Source organism: Rhea americana, unplaced genomic scaffold (assembly GCF_003343005.1).
Source record: "Rhea americana isolate MKP2758 unplaced genomic scaffold, rheAme1 scaffold_82, whole genome shotgun sequence".
NCBI lineage: Eukaryota > Metazoa > Chordata > Aves > Rheiformes > Rheidae > Rhea > Rhea americana.
In genome coordinates this window covers 992,409-1,010,547 of record NW_028187001.1, presented here as the reverse complement: position 1 = coordinate 1,010,547, position 18,139 = coordinate 992,409, and the positions used below count along the sequence as shown (strand labels likewise).

General features: G+C 41.4%; 1 protein-coding gene across 1 annotated transcript; it reads left to right on the top strand.

Moving 5' to 3' along the window:
- Nucleotides 1-1,532: 1,532 nt before the first annotated feature.
- On the top strand, nucleotides 1,533-17,527 carry ASB11 (ankyrin repeat and SOCS box containing 11). Its single transcript, XM_085323132.1, has 7 exons — nucleotides 1,533-1,749; nucleotides 5,552-5,631; nucleotides 9,046-9,153; nucleotides 11,850-12,000; nucleotides 12,214-12,348; nucleotides 13,257-13,448; nucleotides 16,634-17,527. The coding sequence occupies exons 1-7, from the start codon at nucleotides 1,572-1,574 to the stop codon at nucleotides 16,756-16,758; spliced, it is 969 nt and encodes a 322-aa protein (XP_085179258.1). The 5' UTR covers nucleotides 1,533-1,571; the 3' UTR covers nucleotides 16,759-17,527.
- Nucleotides 17,528-18,139: the final 612 nt, after the last annotated feature.

The following is an 18,139-nucleotide window of genomic DNA, read 5'->3' as shown; positions in this document are numbered from 1 at the left end:
TCTGTTCTTTACAACCTTTGCTATTAATCTTGCTTCAGAAGAGTGGTCTGGTTATCTTGTCTTTTGCTAGGGCTAGTTGATCATTCCTCTTTTGGTCCACCTTTGTTTGCTAATTTTTCCTTTTTGTTTCTCTGTGCAGCAAACTTAACTCTTTTCCTTTATTTCCTTAACTGAATTTCTCTTGCTGTGTAAGCAGYATCTTCAGCTGTGTTGTCCTGAGACAAACAGTATTAAAGTGGCTAAAAATAGACAATTTTCTTTCCTAGAGTCATACGTGTTACAATTTCTACAGGTGTGTCATRTTATTATCATAATATTTATACTAAGGTGTTAAGCTATTCATAGAAGTTTAATATCTTGATTAATTGAAAATTTTAGAGAAATACGTTCATCTGAAAAACGATATTATGCTTTGGGGTGTTTTTTCACTTTCTGTAGGTTTCTAGTGCGCCTGAGAGTGTAGAGACTGAAAATGGCAAGATTCAAAGTCAGCTGCACCAAAAAAAAGAGGGAAGAAGGGGGAAAAAATAAAAGAAAATACATCTAGCATGTTCATGTAAATAATCTGCTGTAAAATYTCATTCTGCATGCCGATCAACTCTTTGGGATCTTTAAGGGGAAGCAGTCATCCTTCTCTTTCCCTTTATAGGTGTTGAAGGGCAAGTACACCTGTGCAAGGAGAGGATTCAGTCAAATAAAAGAATCTCCCTCTTGCTGTGCTAACAGGAAAATAGGGATAAAGCAAAGTTTAAATGAAAAGAAAATGGGGGTATTTACAAATAGTTAATCAATTACATGAAGAAAAAGTACTCCCTCTGGACGCCATGTGCCTTCAGAAAGAAAAAAAAAAAAGTTAAAGAAAGGATGCATGTTCTTCAGTTTCAAATATTACACCTGCAAATTAATGATGGATTGTGCAAAAATACTTCCGTTCCTTCAAAACAGTAAGATGCTGTTTGCAAGGGATATTCTTGGATATCACCAAAAATATGAATATGTTATCATGTGTCTTTGGTTACACATTTTTTTAATACTTTTTTCCAAGTTTGACCTCTTATCCCTGGTTTTGCAAATGCATGKTTTTATTTCAGTTTATTTATGAAACTACTTTCACACACTCATCTTTGTTCTGTATCTTGGTACCAGCAAAATGTTACCAAAACTAGAAGGACAAAAATGCATTCTTCCTTCAATATCTCTGAACAATTTCTGCAACTTTACCAATGCTGCCTTTGTAAACTGAACTGCTGTATCTGAGAATAAATATAATGTGGATCTCTTTCAGGTGATATGGGGAGCTTTCATCTGAAAACATATTCAAACRCTCGTCTTGATGAATGCTTGGAGTGTATTTTTTGTTTGTTTCCCATATGGCATGAGATGTTAAAACCAGCTTAATACTTGGTATTGTTATTCAATATCAAATAGCTCATCCCAGATAAAAACAGAATATATTTTTGGTAACTGAGGAACAGCAAGTTCTGAAGGGTTTAAAATAGATGTCATATGATATCAGCTGTATCCTGGTGCAAGTTAGCAGACCTGAGAAACTATTCAAAGAGCAAACCAAAATGGAGGGCAGTTCTATACTCCATGCTTTCACTAACATTTATTTTGCCATTTTTGCTTTATTTTGCTTCAAGCTTTTAATTAAGATCTCCTTGGCTCTGCTGACCCATTTCTATATTGTTAAAGGCAACAGAAAAGAGGCTGCCAGGATAGCAGAAGAGATCTATGGAATAGTCCCAGGTAAAGTAAAAATTTGGTCGCTTTATCATTCAGATGCATAGTTGCTACATTTCTGTAATTTGAGGCATTTGATTGTTGAGTGCCATAAAATGAGGAGTGTGTTGTTRAATGCATAAAGCAGGTGTCTTATCCTGAAGCGCCTTCCATTTCTGAGGTCTTTGCAGCGTCAGTATGTGTTGGCATGTTTTAGGTGTGCAAAATATGAGACTCCAGCAATTACTCAGCTAGAAGGAGGACAACGTTTGCTCAAGTGAGTACGGTAAGTAATAAGATTGTTCTAGGAAGCAAGGCATTTTTTTGTGTTGATTGTGTTGGTTACAGAAGCTTTTACTAAATAACTAGGTTTTCTTACCAGAGAATACTTAGAGAAAAGTTTGAGTATGTGGATTTTCCAAAAGGAGATACTAGAAGGAGGTGATTAATGACTTTATGAATTCAAGCCAGGAATCCTTGTTTTGTTAAACCAGACCATAAAAATGAAAATAGCTAAAATTGTTCTGAAAAATAAAAGGCACAGTAATATACTGTATTTAATAGGCCGCAAGAGCTGCCATTTCATTTTTTTTGTTCTTTTTTTTTCTGAGTGGTTTTACCTCCGATGTATCRCTACCATAATAATGAATAGACAGGCGTTAGCATGTCCAGTAATTCCACTAATTAAAATGACACAGTGTTTTAAATTTAGTACTAATGAGAACATATTTTCCTACTGGAAGATTTACATCAATGTTGTAACATCACTGACTTTTATGTGACTCATTTGTCAGACACTTGCTTCACGATGAACAGCGCCACCGTGAACATGCTCATGAAAGTGAGTGGGGTTATTTCTGGTGCGAGATAGCCACTGAAAGCAAAAAGATTAAAATCTGCCCAACAGAAATGYCCCAACAAAACATTTCTCACTTATACAGGGGAGTGTATAATGCTGGGTGTAAATATATCTGCTGTTCTCTGAAATATAAACCCAGTGATTTATTAGAGGATTTTTATACACACACACACACATATATATATACACACACAAGTGCTTTCGTGCAACTGTAGTCAGACGCTTGACAAATGTCAAGTTTTTCCACATACAGATTCTTATCTAAGTGACTTCAAGTTTAGCAGACTACAACACATTTTTGTCTGCAAGTTGCCGTTTGCAAGAAGCTGTCAAGGATAATCTTTCAAAACACAAGGACACGTGATGCTACTGCACACGACACTGGATTTCAGAGGGAGTTTCACAGCCTTTTCTCTTTGCAGTGACTTAGCGCAGTGGCAGCAGGGCTGCTTAATTTCTCTGTAGAAATTTAGCAAAGATACAGTGTTTTCAGACATGTCACACATAGCTGTGAAAAGAAGATGTGCCCCATATGGGAACTACATTTGCCACATGCTTCAGGGAGGTAGGTTGCTGTGGCTAGCATGACACCAGCATGTATTTTCGTGGTGAGGCATGCGTGTGCATACACATGCATCGTAAATGCACGTGAAATGAGTTTCTACATACTATATAATACGCATAGGAGTGTAAATAAGGCACAGTAGCTTTATTAGCTAAGTTACTTCTGAATCTTCCTGCTCTGAGTCCTATTTTTAGTCACTTACAATGCTATCAGTCATCCAACCTTTTGAACTGAGTTTCTCTATTTCAGTTGCCAGCAACAGGAGGGATGTGGAGGTTTTGGGCCTTTCCAGGCAAATATTTCTGTTTTTTTTTCCTCCACGCCTTATCTTCTAGTCCTAGGCTCATAAAACAAGCTCTATCGGTCCCTGCCTTGTTCCCATTTCYGCTATTATTTTGCCTGTGAATTCTACTTTATCCCCAGAGCCAGGTCACGTGCTGTGTCAGCTAGTCTTTCTGTGCCAGCTTCCTGCCTTACGAGCCCAAGAAATGGCTCTTTAAATAACTAGAAATAAAAGCAAAAACTATATTTAAAACTGTAACCCGACGAGTTCAAGTGAACCCCAGTCTGAGGCTACTGAAAGGAAGGTATGGCGCTGAGAAATTGCAGTGTGTCCAGCCAGATAGCGTTACTAACGTCACTGAGACGCTCCCCCAAGTTTGAAAGCATTTGCAGTGCTTTGTGCTTTCCCGCGGGAACGCGGCTCTGCAGAAGCAGCGCTCAAGCTGCGGTGGTTGTTGCGGGAGAGCCGCCACCGTCTCCAGCCTTCCCTCAGCACTTTCTGAGTTTATAATTCTGTTCTTCCTCCTTTATTCTGCTGTTCTGAGGCATGTTTGGGGGGTCAAGGAAGTGGCAGTAGGCTCACTTCCAGCTTTTATAGTTTGTGGGTGTGTGCATTTCTGGTAAATATGTCAAATGTTTTAGGAGGGGAAGGGCTAGGCAGCTGATAAAAATCCCCCATAGCCATGCTACAGGGCAGCTGCTACAAGCYGTGCAGGCAGGGACGCTGCCTGCCTTTACGTCTCCAGTAGCAGCTACCATGAGGAGCCACCTCACGCAGGGAGCAGCGCTGCCTCCGAATCCCACGGTCGTTGAGATGTGTCTTACCTCGTTTTCCTATAACTCTGCAAACGGTCGCTTAAATATGAGTGCAATGACTCCTTTCTCTGCCCTTGCCTGTGCTGCGGTCCCTGGACATGGTCGGCTCGAGTCTCTCCATTTGCCCAGCTCCCTCTCACCCAGGTGCCGCTTGGGTGATGGGGCTTCCTGAGCATCTCAGCGACCTCCTCAGATGAGGAGTACTTTGGCCTCAGCTGAAATCTCTCCTGTGCCCTTTGGCATGAGGTCTCCAGGGATGTTTTTGTGCCTCTCACTGATCTCTCTGTGCATGTGAACATGTGAAACGGAGATAAATTCCACTTTGCATTCTCTCTGGTGTGTTGTGCAGCTGAAAATATTAAAGAGGACGTGCAGTTCAAATATTGTGCTCGTGGGGTTCCTATATAACACAGCATGAACACAGAGCTGATATTGCTTCCCTCCTACTGCACTGCAAGTGCCAGCAGCCCTTGGAGAAGCATTTACTACAAGCTGTGTGGCAGTATGGTTTTAAATGTTAATACAGGACAAGTAAATTTGCTCTCCACTAGAGCTGCAGTAACTTAATGTTGGCTCACTGACTGTAAATGTAGGCAGTAGCTAGGTTAAGGAAAAACTTTCTATGGTATATGAATAGATTAAGAAAAGAAAAAGGTTAAGCTAGCCTGCACTAAGGAGTCTGCAGCTTAACAGCTCAAAATGATTAAGGAAAGAGAAGTGAAACCTCAGGCAGAATTTATGTTTTCATGATTTTTTTCTGAAATATTCTAACAAGTAGGAGGATGAGACCTGGTCCCAACTGGTCTGAGTTGGAGGATATTATTTATGAAATTGTCAGTTCAGGAAATAAAACTGCCAAGGACATGCTAGAATTCATTTGATGGACAAGTTTACCTGCTATGAGTCTCTTAATAAAGTGCAAGAGAGTCTAGGAAATGATTTGTGACAACAGCTCCCTGGAAAAGACGGGGGCTGGTATATTTTAAAATGAGGATTGCAGGCTTCTGAAGCCCCTTGGCAAGACTCAGCAGCTCTAAACTTGTGGTCTTTGCTGAAGCATGGTTTTAACTGATTTTAAAAGTCCTGCCACAAGCTTTGTTTAGGTCCCCTAACAAGAGACCTGCTTTCTCCAGAGCACTGAGCCTCCAGCTCCTCCACTGCAATCAATTTTTCAAACGGTTTCCTCGCTGATACCGCATTGGTTGCAGGCCCAGCGTGCGTTTGCACTCAGATGTGCTTCCCCAGCRCTCCCAGGATCTCACTTGCGTTATGTACCTGAACTGACTTGTATTCGTGTGCTGTTTTAGGCAGCTGGGCAGACAGGTCGCCGCTACACGATGCTGCGTTCCAAGGACGCCTCCTGTCTTTGAAAACCTTGATTGCACAGGTAAAAGCCCCCAGGTAAAGAAAAGGTTGGGCAGCAGCCTAGTTACTGTTAGACTGCATCTCTGAGAAGGTGAGTCAATAACAGGCTGCAGCAGGGCATGAGGAAGACAGATGTATATATCATGTACTCACCTGCATATCTTTGGGCATGTACTGGTTTGCTTAGGTAAGATGCTGGGGACAAGCCCAGGACAGAGGTTGTAGCATACAGCTTTCCATATAATAAGTAGTGATCCTTGGGCTCCTTTTCAAGAATAAATAGTGCAAACTGGGCTTGGGGAAAAAAGAGACTATATGTGTATCAGCTGTTCCTAAAAGCCAGTATAAAACTGCAAAAGTATGCATTGCTTTRTAAAATGGCAAGCACGGTCTTCCTAAAGAGAGATTTGTCAGCTTGAAGCCTTCTACTCCAAATGAAACGAAGCATTCAGAAAACATTCAGAAAAGAGAGGAGGAAAGGATAGATTGGGGTGACAAGAAGTTGGATGTGAAAATGTGTAGCTKCAAGGGGACAAGTTACAGCCCTTTGTGCTTTGCCAACCATYCTCCTTATCACTTTTCCTTAAACCCAGTGCCTTAATCTGGCACAAATGAGTACACCCTCCTCTCCCCCTTAAAACAGAAGATAAATGCCATGAAATTAATTCCCTGAGTGTAAGTTTTGTAACTTGGTAGTCAGATCTTTTATACAGAATAATTTTTACCAGCGATGATTTTATCCAATAGTTTTTACCAGTGGTGGTTGGCTTGCACAGCCAAAGCCCACATCTTGAACGGACAGCGTCCGGGAGCAGTGGAGCTGCCAGCGCAAAATCCTCCACTCCCGGCGTTTGTCGGGCATGGTCACTGCTGCAAAAGGCTGCTGTTTACAACCAATTTTCCCCTACCATTTCCTTGTCCACCTTTTCCTCACCCTCTGGCATCAAAAGATTTTTAGGGAAAAGCAAGTGAGGGTTAGAGATAGCAACAAAGAGCGGCCATTTGTTCAGGGCTTTGCTGGCTTTCTCACCCCCACTGCCCCACCGTCTCCATTTACACCAGTGACTTTACACCTGATTTAGTGAGGGACAGCGCACGAGCACAGTGTGCCTCTAGTGAAACACATTCCTCTAAAGCCATCCATTTCTGTGTTTCCTTGAACGTGCAGCAGGGTGACAATAAATGCATGTACATGAGAAAGGTGCCTTGGTACCACCAGGACCAGAGAGGCATTAAAATGAGACAGGACCAAGACACTTTTGCCTGACCCTGGCACCTCCCTGCAGTATTTGCACATCGTGCATTTGAACACGTTCTGCTACCTGCTTTGCAGAAAACACACGGTCTGACTTGGAGGGTAGCTGGGAACAAGGAAGAGCAGAAGCAGTCAGGGTTGTAGCTAATGTATTAGCTAGTTAATCTACCCTTTCTCCTTCTCTCAAAGACATTAATTTTAGGAGTGAAGGATGGGGGCCCTTGCTGATGAGAAAAGATCAAGGCAGCAGTTATCTGTAGAGAGTGGATTGGAGATGATCTAAGACAGTTTGATAAATGTAGGAATGAAGCTATTCATGGAGCAGTGTAATCTTTGCTCACTGTTTCTAAGATAATTATGCTATTAGTCTAAATTAAATATGGAGCTATACTTTAGGATATATATGGGGCTTTTGGAATTCCCTGTCTTAGGATCACAGCTTTCAAAGAAAGCCCATAAGGCTTCTCCTGCAAAAGGGATGCCTTTAAGTTGGAGAACTATTTGTGCAGGTAAGAGACTGAGCAATGGTGTTTAAAAGAGCTCAAGTGAGAGCACTGGTGCCTGTTACTGCATCAGAAGAAGTGTTTGATTTTTCTGATAGGTTGGCAAGAATTTATAATAATCTGAAAATAAGGCTTATAATGAGCAGAATTTGGCAAACATTATAATAAGATCTATAACTCCATCTCCACCAAGCAATGGAAGAGGAAGAGGTTTTCCCCAGTATATCAGTACTTATTCTTCCATTTGCAATAACCAAGTTTCTTATGTTAAATAGATACATCTGAATATATTAAACATATATCTGAATGTGTAAGTATAGCCTTCTTCTCATCAGAAGTCTCTAGAAGACATTCCCCTTGAAGAAATATACTGATCAGTAAATGTAAAACATCTATAAAATTACAAAATGGAATATTCTCAAAAATTTTTCAAGATTTTTATCTATTCCCCTGGCATTGATATAAAGCAAAAGATAATTCCTAGGACAGCTTTTATATTAATAATAGTCCACATTACTGAAAAATGATCATTTTTCTAACTTGAAATTTCTATCTTAAATGATTAGAGTAATTTGCTTTTAACAGTCTTTATATCAGGATTTTACAGTGTTATATTGCTAGCAGATGTTTATTTCTATGGATAGTATTTGCTACCGCATACCAAAAAGTGCATTGCTGCCATCTTGTGAGCTGCCTCGTTTATAGCATATTTAATAGAAAGTAACTATATGATAGAATTTAAGACTTCAGATGTAAAATAGAACTGCTTCCAAGCCGATTCTCACATAAGATTGTAAAATCTTGCTTTCTGCAGATGAGATGTATGGTGATTTCTTTCTCTTTCACGAATATGTCTGGTTTCTGTTTTTACAGGAACAGGTGTAAGAATAGTTATCTGGGGAAATACCTATAATGAGGCATATATAAATGACAGTTCTTTTCTTCCAGAGTAAAACATTTCATAGGTGGCATAGAAAAGAAACAGCTTTGTGGGTGGGATTTCTCTCATCTGCTCTACAGATCTACCAGGTACTTATTAYGTCTGAGTGAAGCACACCAGGTACCCCGTATAGTCATTGGAAGTACTTTTAGGATAGAAATCATCTGACCAACTTGAGATATGTTCTTTAAAATGAGAAGAGTCATGTCTTGTAGGTGCCTATTTCTCTCCATTGAAGGAGCTTAGGTGTCCAGCTCAGTAGCTGATATCTGTACTGGAGATGTCCAGGTACAGGTAAGTAAGGTGAATCCCACCGCCTTACCTCAGGAAACCAGCACCACTCCTGACCACAGTGTTGAATATGCAGATTAAATGTGTAGCTTTTGACAAAATGACAGTCTCTTTTTTTTTTTTTTTTTGTATCTGGTAATAGGAAAGTCAGTGTCACCCTTATAGGCTAAAGAAACATRATGTGTTTCCTGCGATTAACCGTGCATTACAAAGAAATAGAAATAACAGACGCAGTTCATTGCTACTTCTTGAATTCCATCTCCAGTGAAAATGTTTGGAGACGAGTCCTGAAAAGCAATAATCCAGTCAGAGCATGTTCCCTTGACATTTACCCAGCGGCGCGGCCGGAGCCGGGCAGGACCGACCGTCCTCGCCTCGGGGCGGACCCGGGGGGCAGCGCGTGGCCTGAGGAGCGCTTTTCCCTCACGGCTGTGCTCTGAATTCCAGGGATTCAACGTGAACCTCGTGACCACCGATCGGGTTTCGGCTCTCCACGAGGCCTGCCTGGGCGGCCACGTGGCCTGCGCAAAGGTGCTGCTCGAGAACGGCGCTCAAGTGAGTCCCGGGACCCCCAGCGGTGCCGTGGTCGCCCCGAAGGGGCCGGGGCCCTTCCCACGTTAGCATCAGCTGAGATTCACGAAAGACCTAGAAGTGAGGCAGAATCAGTCCACCAGATAGACACATTTTAGGCACAAAAAAGGGAGGGAAAAAAAAACCCAATGCTTTGTTTTCATGGGTAATACATTTGCCTTCCTCCAGTGTATGCTTTGGTCACTGAATTAATTTTTTCTATTTTACCTCTGTGAAACATAATCCTGATCGATGGAAAAAGAATGAGGAAAACCAGGTTAAAATATCCTTGAAGAACCCCCCCTTTTTTTTTTCTCCCCTGGAAGATTCACTAGAATTGCCCCTGTTTTTCCATGGAATAGTTGGGGAGTCTCACATAAGTGAAAATGGATGTGCTTAAAGCAATGAAACATTTTATCTGTTAATAAAATAACAGCATTTCCTCAGCTGGACCTAAGGTAAAATACAGGGTAAAAACTGAGATACAGGAATAGGGTGAAATATATGAGGATATATTTTATCCAGCTGGGTTACAGGATTTTCAAGGACAATTTACATGGCAAGAAAACACGCAACACCAGAACAGGCAATCAAGCTACACTTTGCAGAAGAAAATGCATTTGTTAACTTCCTATACTACATGTCAAATTTCAGTCCCTTAGACATAYGGAAAAAATCCCTTCTTTATGCTCAGATTTACTTGATTTTGGTATACTAATGGCTATATCTGTTTATAACTCACAGAATCTCTGAATTATCTATTACTTTCCTGAGAAATCAGCCCATTCCTGGTAATAACATATAGATCCAGTGGCTGGTTTGTTTTTTTGTTTTTGTTTTTTCCCTTCATTCTTTGCTCATAAATAAAGTTGCTGGGTAGTCATCTACCTTCTAGGAGGAAGTGTACCATTTTGCTGCTCTGTTTTATTGCTGTGGTCTTCTTTATTTCCCGCTTTACCAAACCATTTACTCCAGAGCAGCTGTCTTACCAGTCTTTCCTCTTTTACCAGTTAAACGAATGCCTAATGGAAAGGGAAACCAAAGTAGCCATTTTTCTTCTTCACTTACCTCCTTACTTACCCTCTGATAACAGTTTGGCTGAATTGATGGCCCTACTGTTAAATGGCATTGATAGATCCCCAGTGCCTCCAGCAGCTCCAGCCACGTCTGCCTTGTGTGATGGTGTGGGTGCACCAGGGGCTGATAGATTGCATCATGAAACCTGTCTAAAATACAGATATCCTTCCAAATCTGAGCAGACAGACRTCCCCCACACTGCATCCCCTGGTAATTCCCCATACGATGCCAGTTTACCCAGCCCCTGACCCTGCCATGTTTATTTTCCAGACAAATCTGTTCCCTGRATTGTTTTTGTATGAAGCTGAGCAAGCTTCATACCCTACAGAGGTAGGGACTGACTGACCCAGTATAACTACTGAAATACGTAGCTGCAACTTCGTGTGTAGGAACATTCGTTCGTCCTAGTAAATATACTTTTTAGACCTGTTGGAGCCAACTGCTTTGCCCTTCATTGAAAATGGCAAGGACTGATTTATAACTCTGAAAACAGCACTTTGTAGGAAAGAGTTCTCTAATATAGCATCAGATAAGAGTTCTGCAGTTGAAATAAGCATGAGCAAATGATATGAAGAAATGTATCAACTGCTTATAGTCCCTTGCTGAATTAGCTAGAATAAATTAATAGCTTCTTAAACATCACCGGCTTTCTCCACRTTCCAGACAAAATATCTTGCTAATTAAAATGCAGCAGCTAATGTATTTCTGTCCTGGTGCTCCCACCCCCTTTGTGGGACTGTGTTGTGGCTGTTAGCAAGCTCCAGCAGCAGCAGATTTCCCCAGCGGCCCAAGGCTCCTCCAGCCCTTTCTGGTTTCTTTCCTGCTCTCGTGGATTTAGAAATTGCAAAGGTTGCCACGTGGTTTCATGATCTGTCACCCTTTTCCAGTTTGCCATGGAATTAAAGAAATACGGCTTTGCTACAYGAATTGCCTCTGAGGGCTTGCTGCATAGTTAAACTTAGTAGCTAACGCTGTGCACAGTACAGTGCAGGGACTGTGCTGTCCCATTAGGGAATGATGAACGGTGTTTTTTGTCAGATCTCTGTACCGGAGGTCAAGGAAGGACATTCTTTCTCTCTGACACACACACACGCATATGAAGACAAACCCTTGCCAGTTCCACTTCTGTTTGTGCTTAAGACCATTTCTGTGATTTTTTTTCTTTTTTTGTTGGAAATGTGTTTTCAGGTGAAAGTATAAAACATGAAGTATATGTTTTCATTAAAAAAGTAGAACCATTTTTGTCTGAAAACAGGAATGTATTGTGGCTTTGAGTTGGTCCAAACTAAACAACCGTGAACATACCTAAGATCTCTGTGGAAAAAAAAGAATTTACATTTTCTGAGCAACTCTAGAAGGAACATTCATAGTAGTCAGTGTCATCGCCTTATAGAAGCAGCTGTCTGAGAAACCGGACAGACCTTGAAGCAGAATGTTATGTATGTTGTTCTACAACATGTAACGCTGAAAGTTACGAATAAAAACAGTTCTGAAATTAAGCAAGACAAATGTCCCTTTTGGTGCATTTCTGCTAAACTTGTTATGCACGCTAAAATTGCATGCCCTTTACATCATGTTTTTATAAGCATTTGTTGCTGTTTCAGGTCAATGCAGTCACTGTTGATGGGATCACACCTCTGTTTAACGCCTGCTGCAGTGGCAGCGTGGCTTGTGTCAACATGCTGCTCGAATTCGGAGCCAAGCCACAGCTCGGGAATCACCTTGCTTCGCCTATTCACGAAGCGGTAAAGAGAGGTAACATCCAGGCTTTGAGTGAGGTTAATGACACCTAAATCAGGAATAYATGGTCTTTTGACTTTAAAGACGTTTTATATTTTTCTGCTGAGAACTTGCACAGCAGAGACAAACATGCTTGGCTTATTCCCACCTCTTGTGCCTGTGGATTGTACTTGGGTGCATCCTGTTCTGTGGCACTAAAATAAGTGACAGCTTTTCTTCACCACACAGGTCACAGGGAGTGCATGGAAATCCTTCTGGCCCATGAGGTGGACATCGATCARGAAGATCTGCAGCATGGGACACTGCTTTATGTGGCTTGCACATACCAAAGGACAGACTGTGTCAAGAAGCTTTTAGAGCTAGGTACACCTGGGAAAGGAGGTTACGGGGGAGCTGTGGCAGCATGAGCCAGCACTGATGGTTTCTCTGGGTTGTCTCTCCACTGCAAACATTGCAGGTTCTTTTCCTAAGAGATCTTTGGACACCTTGAATCTGTGAGATTCGTTTTCCAATAATTAAAAATTTCACCTACATACATGAAAAATATAGGATTTCCTTAGTAAAAGAATCAYTAATTACAGAGACTTACCTGAAACATAGCCTGTCTAAATGTGAAATGAAGATTTATTTTTCCAGAAAGAATGACAGAAAGCATAGACAATAATATCGATGACCAAAATTAACTGTTTAGATTATGATAAACTGCCATGCTAAGCATTAGCTTCCTCTACTTCTCAGTTGGTGAAGACAGCAGTAAAGACATTTGAAAAGATATCCCCTCTAGGCCTAGGCACAGTGTGGGAGCTAGTGTAAATCCTTGCTGCCAGGGTACACCGGGTAATTTACACCTGCTAGATGTATGGTCGGCTGTGCACAGCAAGCCCGGGGCAAGCAATTTGCTTGCTGTGCTCCCAAAGTTATAATGAGATATATAAAGTGTGTTTTTCCCCCGGTAGTTGACATAGTTGATGTTACATTTTATGATRTTAACAAAGGTACCTAACATATGCTAGATTTCAAACATCTGCTGGGTTGACAGTCAAAGCATTTCTGTGCTTGTTCGGTTCTGTCCATCTCAGACAGCATTCGGTGGTTCAGTAGACGTTTATACAGCAGGTATCTGACTTGCTGAATTTAGTGCTGCTTTCTTTTTGAGAAAAAGGAGGAAGGCCTGTACCAGTGATCTCCTTCATTTATTGAGACCAGCATGTGTGATGCAGATCGTTGATTCAAACAATTTGAACCTAATCATGTGCTCTTGTTCACCTAAGGAGCCAACGTTAATGTGGGTAAACGATTAGACACCCCCCTTCATGCTGCAGCAAGGAAATCCAGTGTGGAAGTGGTCGTCTTGCTGACYGACTATGGTGCCAGCCTGAAATGCAGAAATGCTGATTTCAAATGTGCACTGGATCTTGCTGCACCCAACAGCAAAGTGGCACAGGTGCTTTTGCTTCGGGAAGGTAATGATTCCTTTTTTTCTTCTCTCTCTTTTTTTTTTTTTTTTTTTTTAAAATAGAAGAGTATCTTTTTAAATAAAAATAGAAGAGTATTTGTTTCCTTTACTCAAGTACTTTTCTTAGCTCCTTCTCCACATGCTGCCTGTATAAGTTCTCCTGGCTTCTCTGCCAATTTCAAGCTGAGAGAACATGACACAGAAATGAGTAAGAGATCTCTGCTTTTTTGCTAGAGCTGCTACCAAATATTTGGGCGTTAGTGGGAATCTTGGTCAGTTGTTCTATACTTTTGTTTTCCATTTACTAATGGAAAATTATGCTTATTTTCTTATAGGGACTCTAGGGACTAAGGTTTAAAAATTGCTGTGACAGTTTATTCATTGGCATTATGAAAGCTATTTTGGTAGCACCATCCTGYATTCAACTTGGCTCCATGGCTCACTGCCCAGTTTTCTGCAGAAAAAGTGACATGCATGTGGGCTCCCTTGGTCATGGGGAGAAAGTGGAGCTAGCTGCCGCGTGGCTCTTCAACTTCTGCTCTTGTATGTAGATTGTGGGGCAGCAACTCAAACACAAACTAGCGGTGCCCTTTGCAGCTTACTTTTAGCCTCTTTGCAATATTGATAGTGGCCTTTTCAGTCCACTCTGAAGAAAATTCTAAGTAGAAATGAATGTAGATCTGCTTGAATCATTTTCACCTATTCTTTTTGTATAGTATGCAAAGCCAAAACTGGAGGTCCAGTAATTATACCCCTGGGGCTTGGACATGCTGACTTAACTACCTCCTCCTCTAACCTCCCTGTTTCTCAGCTCACTAGTTGGTTCTTTGCCAAGCCTGGAGGGGCCGAATGCTCCTTCCCCACTGCGGGCAGGATACCCGCCTGCACGGGCACCTCTGGCTCCCTGCTGCGGCAGAGTGAAATGCAGCRTGCATGGAGAGCCCAGAGCGGCCTAGCGGTGCAAAGTAACTCTCAAATGGTAAATTGTCAATGCAGTGGATAGGCTTTTTGCTGGCCCTCTGCATGCAGGTGGGTTTTGCAGGGAAAACGAAACATTGGCTTAATATTCTTCCATCCTATTCCCTTTTTCCATTGCATTTTGTGCAGAATCTTAACCTGTCCTATCTAAAACTTGCCTAGAGGGCTTTTGCCTAAATGTTTTTCACCTCTTGTGACTTCTGTCACAGTATCTGAGATGCTCAGGGCTGAGCAATGGTAGGCTGCGTTAGCAAAGACAGCGCTTGCAGATGACCTGTTCCAATTGCCCTAYCTGTAGGAGAGTTTGTGTAAATAAAGAAATCTCCCAATATTAATAATTTTCTCTTCCTGAGCTTCCTTTTGATTTCTACTTTCAGCTTTTCACTCTGTTCTCCCACACAGTCAGATGGACTATAGAACACTATAATTCTTGCTGGCTCTTCACTTGTCAGAAATGAAATTTCTTCAATATCTGAATAAACTCACATACCCCTTCAGKCTTGCTTCCAGATGCTTTGCTCTATCTTCCATCTACAACTGAATGTTTTCTCTACTTAATCTGTGTTTTCTGAGGMCCTTCTGTCCGAAATAAGCACCCTAAGGACTTCTCTTGAAGAATTTTCTTTTTGCCTCCTGATTTTTCTGCTGTGGTTTCTTTGGTGGCTCCCTTTAATTCTTACTCTTCCTGGCTATTGCACAACGTGAAATGTCAAATGTTACTGTTTTCCTAACTACTTAGGGAGACGGCTTCTTACTTCAGCTTCAGTGACAGTAGTATAAGTGCTTTCTTCCATATATCCCTTCATTATTTTTCTATTAAGTTCATCTCAGGGRCCATTATCAGCCTATTTAAGCTCCTATTCTTTTTTTTTTCTACAGTAAAAGCACATTTAGGTGAAGCCTACCTGGAAGATGTAAGGACAGGCTTTAAGCACACCTCATCAGCCTGTGCTTTCAAACATTGCTGTGATAGCCACTGTTTGGCCAGAGCTGAGGGACTGAGTCAGGGCTCAAAAACTGAGCATCTCTGAGCAGATACAAAGAATCAGTCTTACAGCTCTAGCAGGAAGAAAATGAAGTGCAGAGAGAGGAGGGGAGGGAAAACAGAAGGGAAAGCAGGTATACATTCACCAGCAAGTTGCATTTGCCTATGCAGTCATACAGTTGCCTAAGCACTAGAACTAATGAATACTCATTTCCAGCGAGTTTGTGCCTTGAGTGACTTTCGTCTGCCCTGTACCAGGGTTGGGCTGAGAGTGCCTGCCTCATCCGTATCGGGGAAGCCAGCTAGGCAGCATCCTTGGGGTGCAGGAAGGTCCAAATGACTGCTGTGCCTACCCTTTCTATAACACACAGGAGTCCTCTGGCAGCTTTCTTACCGGTGGGTTCTCTGATGTCTAACAAGGGTTTATCACATGCTGCACCCTTTCCCTCAGGGCAAGAGAAGGGCAACAGAGTCTTTCTCTCTCTCTCTCTCTCTCTTTTTTTAATCTGTGCACCTTTGTGCACCAAACTTTGCAGAAATTTCTATCTTTGAGGTCTTTTTCCCTCAGTCAAAATTAATTAAATTGGACAAGGYATTGAAAAAATGTTTTGAGAGAGCATTGATAGACTGACTGACGTACAAAAATATTCAGAGATGAGGCAGTCCTGTAAACGGGCTAACCTGCAGTTACTATTTGCACAAGTGCCTGCAGAGACACTAGCTGTTGGCAGAAGCAGCTGCAYGTCCTGTATGTTTAAACAACCAACTACATTCACCATAGCCACTATATGATGGCTGGTCTACGCTGAGCACCTCTACAGCTCCCCATAATCTAKCTTGTTTTTCTCCTCACGACACTGCTGGGAGTTTCCTTGTTTCTTGGGCAAGGGCTATGCCTCCTGGTGTTTTGTCTCTGAAGTGAGTGTCTTTATGCCATTTTAAGTGTTTGCTAAAGAAAAGAAGCATAAAAGTCTAGCCGTGCATGCAGAAAAAAGCTTTTAGTGCTCATTGTTTTCAAATTGATGAACCAGTTTCTACAAAATAAGTCAAATATGAACAATAGCATATTTAGGTATTTAGCTATCTTTGACTTTTGTAAGTCATTGCAAGTGCATTTGCATATGCAAGTGTAGTGCTTGATCTGATTTTCAAACCTTGCTTGTGTTTGTTACTTGCTTTATGACTCATATTGGTAGTGGAAGTGCTTGTCTTTCCCTTTCTTTTCCCAGGTCCTGCCAGCCTTGCCCAACTGTGTCGGTTGTCTATCAGAAAGCATCTGGGCCGATCATGTCTATATGCAGTCCACAAACTGCACCTGCCTGAGCCGCTTGAGAACTTTCTCCTATATCGATAAATATGTGAGGAATAAATGGTTGTTTACTCCAAAATTATTATATCAAAAAAAAAATCAAAGACATCATTTACTGTCTACTGCATAAATTGAAGCCAGTGGAAAACACTTTTTCATAGGCACTGAATGATATTATGGAATAACACCCTCACAATTTAATGTAACATCCACTTAGGACAGATTGAAAAGTTATCATACATGAACAGATTGCTTGACATGTTTTTGTAGATGCAATTGCACACATCCACCCACCCACAGACATACACRCACGGATTTCCCCTATATTTAATGATATCTCATGATCCTATATTTTCATGTAATGTCTGTACAAGAGCTTCCTTTTCTTGCCCTCCAGGCTTAGCATCAAAATCAAGAGAGTRGCTGTTAGTCTTCCCTCAGTGTGAGAATGAAAAACCTTTGGCACCCAGTTTCAGCTGCATATCATGTATCGCACACCTTTGGTTTGCTTTGGCTTCAAGTCCTGCCGCTTCTTTTCTGTGCTCTAGAGCTGTTGCAGGGACTTGCAGTAGGCTCTGGCTTCACAGCCATCTGGCCCCTTGCCCTGAGCCCAGATGTCCATGAAGCGAATGCATCTTGTCCTCTGCTAAGTGAGTGATGTTACCAAAGCAGGTGTGGGATCTTGGGTAAGTTTTCCCCATGGATGTGTACAGGTCTTAAAACTCTCATCTCTTCTAAAAGAAAAATTCTCTCTAAGCTGTAACACTTGAGATCTGACTATGTTCATTATATGAATAATTTTTCTTAGCTAAATTTGAGGGCAAAACTAAAAATGTTATTTTCATAGACATCGTAGGTCAGCTTTCAATGTCTGTTTTTTGCAAAGTTTAAAGAAAACCAAAGGAATGAGCTGCTTCTCTCCTGTTTGTCTTTGCATGTTGTGATGTTTTGCAAGATAGATCCTCAGACTATAGGGTGAGAGAGCAGAAGGGCCTCTAAAGGTGGTTTTACATTACCTGAATGCTTGCCTTGATGGATATTGCTCATCAAGAGACATTTGCAGGCTTATCTGCTCTCTCATCCCCTACTCTATAGGCTTTCACCATCTCCAAAAGAAAGGGATTTTTAAAGTGTGTTATGATTTTAGCTCTTGGGATAGTTGTGAAAATGTTGTTAGGGCTAGTAACTTGGATAGAGAAGAACGAAAAACATAGACCTTTTCGAGCACAGAAATTTGGGATCCAGTGATTGCTTCTATGTTTGTATAGCTCTGTAAGGATTTATCTGTTTTCTCGGAGGTTGTTCTGGGAGGCAAAACATTTCTTCAAACCTGAGTTTTGGTAAATTTTTGCCATGAGATGGGCAATGGAGGATCACTGGATTTAGTAAAATGGAATTAAAGGTAAAAGGTGAGTCTTTCTCCACT